The following is a 5,506-nucleotide window of genomic DNA, read 5'->3' as shown; positions in this document are numbered from 1 at the left end:
TTGCACATTTTAAAAATATTCAAAGGACAATAAAAATTTTTCAAAAAATATTCGTTCTTATTGCATTGAAGATGAATCTTGTTAATTAAATAAACCAAATTCGACACGTTTGTATAATTTCTAATAACAAGAAAATATTAAATTACGCAGACAAGATACTATATTACAAAATAAATGAAATTTCTGATTATCAGCATATGAATTGAATTCAATAATAATAATACTTCAAAAGTACAAGGATTTCACAGAACTTAGCAACATTACCTTTTTAGTTACATGACTTCCTGAATACTTGTAAAGCGATTGTTAAGTAAATACTTCTTTTTAAAAATCAATTTTATTAATGTGACACTTGTTTCTTAGAATCGTATTTCAATTGTCATGTCATGGCTAACAGAAATATATTGAATTATTTTATCGCTATAAGGTACTTTGTACTTTTATTAAAATACTCAACACAATAATGAATTTACAAAATCATATTATTATTTTTAATAATCAAACTACATAATACAATAGGTATACAATGAGAAATAATTGTAACATTTTAAAATAAATACGGCCAAAGGTATTAACAATAGTTATTCAAGACAAATTTTCTAGAAATATGATGATTTTTCGTTGACATCCAATATGATAATTTAATAATTTTTAAATGCTTATTAACTATTAATATAATATATACAAATATATTTAGGTAAATTACTCAAATCCATTTACGCATAGAATGTATAGAGAATTGATTATTAAGTTAAAATTTGATTTTATATTTACATGTATTTATAAAATTTCTCAGCTTCATATCAGCATTGAAAATTGTTCAGTCTGAATACGAAGTTTTATCTGAACTGGGCGAGAGTGACCTAGGTGATTGAGCGTGAGCGCTGTTCATGTGATGAGATTGGTAAGCCATTGCATGAGGATGTACAGTAGTTAAATGATGCAGTTGAGGCTGAAGGTAATGATGAATGGGTGCAGTCAAAAACCGTGGACTTTGTTGGTGGTGAAAGGATGTCATTGCCGCGGCAGCGGTGCATACTGTGGCTGCGGCTGCAGACATAGGCGAAAATGCTGAATGGGAATCCATAAGTGACGGATGTGGTATTGACAATTGGTCAGAAGTGCACATCTAAAAAAATGGTTCGTCAAGTAATCATCAGATTATTTTTCCTTTTTAATGTATTATAAAGCAAATTAGTATGTTAATAAATTGACCCAATCTAATCATATGTTCATAGGGAAATATAAGACAGATATCTGCCAGTACAATGTTATGATGATATTACATTACAACCGCGTATTTGATTAAAAATAATATTTTGGATAAAAAATAAGGATTGACTACACGATAAAACTAATTTGACGTACCATTAATTCAATTGCCTGTAATACATCTCCATTGCATCTTTGTAGCATAGTCTCAATGTCTGTCCGTCTCTTGTAAGGGAAAACTCGTCTCAGAACGTCAACGGCTGAGCGTCCAGCAGCAGCTACAGCAGCTGCGGTCACCGTTGAGGTATTGTTAGGATTTTGGGAAGAACCATTATCCAAAAAGTTGGGAAAACTGGCAAAGCTTGTAGCCAATCTGGACTTGGATTGTGTATCAATTGGTGAGTTCGAATCTCTTCGTTTAGGTAATGATAGGTTTTCTGGTGCTGCTTCGTTACTGCTATCATTGCTTTCAGCCTAGGAAAAAAATATAGTGTTACAATAACCTTGGATTTTTTTATAGTTACTTTATTTAAAATACGCTTTTGCCACATACATCTGATCTGGATGGACTACTGAACTTGGCCGCAAACTGTGTGGAAGTCACTTGAATAGGGGCATTTGGAGATACACTAGAAGAGCGACTTCTGGTATTCTGATCTTGTTGACATGCCATAGTTTGATCCAATTTAGCCGTGACAGAATCATCAGAACTAAGACGCGCTCTTTTTTCATCTGAAACCAAAATATTCATCCGATTTCAATTGAAAGTTTTGTTTTTGCGGATCAATTAAAACTTTACACTATTTCAAGTTAACAAATTTATTATTCAGTGAAATCGTTTAATGATCCAATCTATTAATAAACATATGCGTTTATTTAGACGTTATTCTAACGAAATGATTCGATACTTAAATAAAATACTGTGGTAAACCATTATCCAATATACAAATTGTATTGAATATTTATATCGTTCATGGAGCAATTACTTCATAAGTGCGTAGAAAAAAGTAGCACGACATTCTATGAACTGCGGCAATTATATTTTTACGGATGAAAAAATATAAAATTGACGGGATAGAGACTGGTAACAACGGGAAAAAAAAAATTATACATCGTTCGAAGAGGGCGGACGCTGTTATACTCAAGTCGATAAAACTCCTTCACTAAATTTAAAGCTTGATATAAAGATAAAAAAAGTTCGAAGATAGAGAGAGTAAAGAATGAAAATTAATTTTATAAAAAACAAAATATATGATTAATAAAACAAAAAATAGTTGAAAATGTATGTCATTGCATTCGTGTACTTATTGCTGAAAACAAAGATTCCTTAAGTAGATAAACTTTTAGAACTTGCTAATGTTCTGTAAGAATGTTTTTTTTATCTCTTATCAATTATTTGATACAAAGACGCACATTCTTTGTGTTTCAAGATCTCTTGAGCTTGTGCAGTTGTCATATAAGATAATATAGTCTTTTGCGACAAATTATTTGACTAATTTTGATAACGTTATCTGTTTTCAACAAAAAGTTTTAAGTGAGAGACCTGGTCTGAAAGAGGAATATGAAAACAACTAATAATGTATTGTTTGTATTGTTATTTAATTAGTCGTTGAGAGTTCAAGTTGTGAGTCTTGTTTTATGTAAAATAATATTACGATTACAACAACCTCTTAGTTAGTTTATTGTCGTTGCCACTATCGCTGACACCGCACTCTAATACATTCAAAAATAAACACAACCCCAAAGTCCGGAACTGTGTATTCTTTATATGGCACGCGATTATAGGGGTGAAGTTGGAGATCATATAATATACACTTAATATATAATACGACCAGCAATCGAGTTCAGGCGACAAAGAATTTGTTGCGGTGACGGCGTCAATAAGAGAGGAATTCGGATAATGTTACTAGTGTGTGGTTATTTTATTATTATTGTGTGTACTAGAACTTTTATATCATATCAGTCATAAATGGAAACCGTTTGCCTTCTTCCTTGTTCAACTACAGGAAGTGTATTCCGACAATAATCTGTCTACTGTAATATCTATTTTTTTGCGTAGGGTTATTCTTCGAGAAAATTTGATATATAACTCAAGTAATAGCTCTGTTGCTAATATTGATGTCAAAATATAAGCATAATTAATATACCCCATACTTATGTACTATTTATAATACTATTAGTTATTTGCAAGTAAAATATGTATATTTAAATTTAAAAATAAATTTTTTTCATAAGTAATGAATCAGTTTTTATTTATTTTATTTTGTAAAATTTTTTTATTTTTGAGAGTTGTTTTTGTGTCCTAATCAATTAAACAATATCGGTAACATTTAGATATTAGATTAATAATATAATCAAAATTGATTATACCTGGACTTGTTCTACCAGTAGCTGTCGAAGACGAAGGCGGCGGGTATATCAGACCCAATTCTCTCGCTTCGTTCTCTTCTTGAGCCTGTTGACGTCTTAAAGCTACTTGAGCTGCCATCACTCTTTGTCTTTCAGCGATAAGTGTGCATTTGGCACAGGCACAGTCTCTCCAGCGGCAGTAACGTTTATGTCCCTATAAATGTTACCCCTTAACATTAAAACTTAAGTCCAAAGCTACAGAATTTTATTAGTAATATTTTTTTAATCATACTATAGAGATATATTTTTGTTAGAAATTATAGTTTGTTTTATTACAATAATGATTACTCAAAATTTATATAAGTTATTATTGTTATCATTACAGGAGCGTTCCTTAAAAGATCCGTTCCTCTCGTGGAGAATTTTTTTCGTGAATATGTATTAATTTATATAGATTGGTACATTTAATCGTGTTAACTTTTTTTATAAACACTAATTTAAATTATTAAGATGGTTCAATGAACGTTACTCAACTATATTCTAGTTATTTATATTTTAATCAGACTTAATATTCAAAGTTAAATAAATAAATAGGAAAATATATATAATTTCACTCTATTTTTATGTACTTATTTTTGAAATAATTGATATCTTTTAGAATCGGACGAAAACCCTCATGTGTGTGGAAAAATTGTACGGTTTATTTTTAACTATTAAAATATGATATTCCATTTAAATTTTGCCAAATAATATGAAACAGTAATATTATACTTGGTTCATAAAATAAATATAAAAAAGCGCAGTAACTTACAAGAACTTTAGTAATAAAATAAAAAATTTAGGGAAAAAATATTTGAAGAATTTTTTTAATTTGTTGAAAACGATAGCAGTAGAAATTAAACTGCAGTAACAAATGCATATAAAATAAATATTTTAGTTGCTATGGACTTGCTTAAAAATATTATAACAAACAACTTTGAATTTTCGAGAGTACTTTAAGCTAAAAATGTTTCAAAAACGTTATATATTTAAATTGTTTTACTGATATTTTCAACTCACCTTTAAAGCAGAAACAACTCCGTGATTACGACATCGGGCACATTTCGGTGTACGTTGATAGCGTTCGGACGCTCGCTGCAGGAAAAACGCGGGCGACAGGCCTCCGAGTACGGCGGGATGCTGAGACATGAGAGCAGCGGTCATATCCACACCACTAGGCAAACTCATCGTTACTGTCGTTATCGGCGGCTCCGACTCTCGGCCAAGGCTTCAGGATCGTTCGACGGGTGCGGCCTGTTAGCCGCGCCCCTCAATTAACTGACTCCGCCCTCGATCATCTCACCCCTTCTCATCTTCAACGGTTAATATCCAAGTTGTCGTCGAACAGTATCCGTTTGTGTACATGTGATCAGCTCTGCACGCGCTTTACAGTATTATTCTACTGAATTATTGACTATACACGCACCTAGTTTGCTATAGTTTAATGCAGAAGTGAATTGCAACACAATACACTTTCATTACAATATTATCATTTAGTAATTATATCACATCAGAGGGTTAACATTTGATCCAACGTAATTTATTAACTGCTACACAAAATTATCGAAGTAATGGTCTAACTCATCAGATGAGTTTGTTTTTATTGGATCGTCGGAGCCAACTTATTTCTTATTTTTGCTCAAATTTGTGTATACACTGAAAGAAATGATTCAAAAATTCCCTTCAGCATGATATTTTTTATACACACCCGAGTAGTACAACTTTGATATAAAGTATAGACAATTTGTACATAAATATAACACTATTATCACTATTTACCCAAATTTTCCCTTACGTTTGTATGCATTAAAAAATTTCAATACATAAATTAGGATATTTTTTTTTAATAGTGAAATTATTCTTTTGACTAAATCTTATAATTCATCCTATTCTGTTCAATAGCCAC

At 31.0% G+C, this 5,506-nt stretch overlaps 1 protein-coding gene across 1 annotated transcript; it reads right to left on the bottom strand.

The window, feature by feature from the left end:
• Positions 1-464: 464 nt before the first annotated feature.
• On the bottom strand, positions 465-4,813 carry LOC126893571 (doublesex- and mab-3-related transcription factor A2-like). The gene is made up of 5 exons (XM_050663906.1): positions 4,621-4,813; positions 3,583-3,775; positions 1,766-1,944; positions 1,369-1,686; positions 465-1,129 (listed from the first exon to the last, which is right to left on the bottom strand). Exons 1-5 carry the CDS (start codon positions 4,786-4,788, stop codon positions 821-823), a joined length of 1,167 nt encoding a protein of 388 aa, XP_050519863.1. The 5' UTR covers positions 4,789-4,813; the 3' UTR covers positions 465-820.
• Between the last annotated feature and the right edge of the window lie 693 nt (positions 4,814-5,506).

This window comes from Daktulosphaira vitifoliae, unplaced genomic scaffold (genome assembly GCF_025091365.1).
Source record: "Daktulosphaira vitifoliae isolate Bord-2020 unplaced genomic scaffold, ASM2509136v1 Scaffold_1, whole genome shotgun sequence".
In the NCBI taxonomy this organism is placed as follows: Eukaryota; Metazoa; Arthropoda; class Insecta; order Hemiptera; family Phylloxeridae; genus Daktulosphaira; species Daktulosphaira vitifoliae.
Note: the sequence above shows the minus strand (reverse complement) of the source record. Positions and strands in the feature narration are given on the sequence as shown.

Coding starts and splice junctions, on each gene's coding strand:
- LOC126893571 (XM_050663906.1), bottom strand. CDS start 4,788: ATGAGTTTGCCTAGTGGTGTGGATATGACCGCTGCTCTCATGTCTCAG. Junction 1,945..3,582: donor TACTGGTAGAACAAGTCCAG/GTATAATCAATT, acceptor TTTTGGTTTCAG/ATGAAAAAAGAGCGCGTCTT. Junction 1,130..1,368: donor TACAGGCAATTGAATTAATG/GTACGTCAAATT, acceptor CCATTTTTTTAG/ATGTGCACTTCTGACCAATT.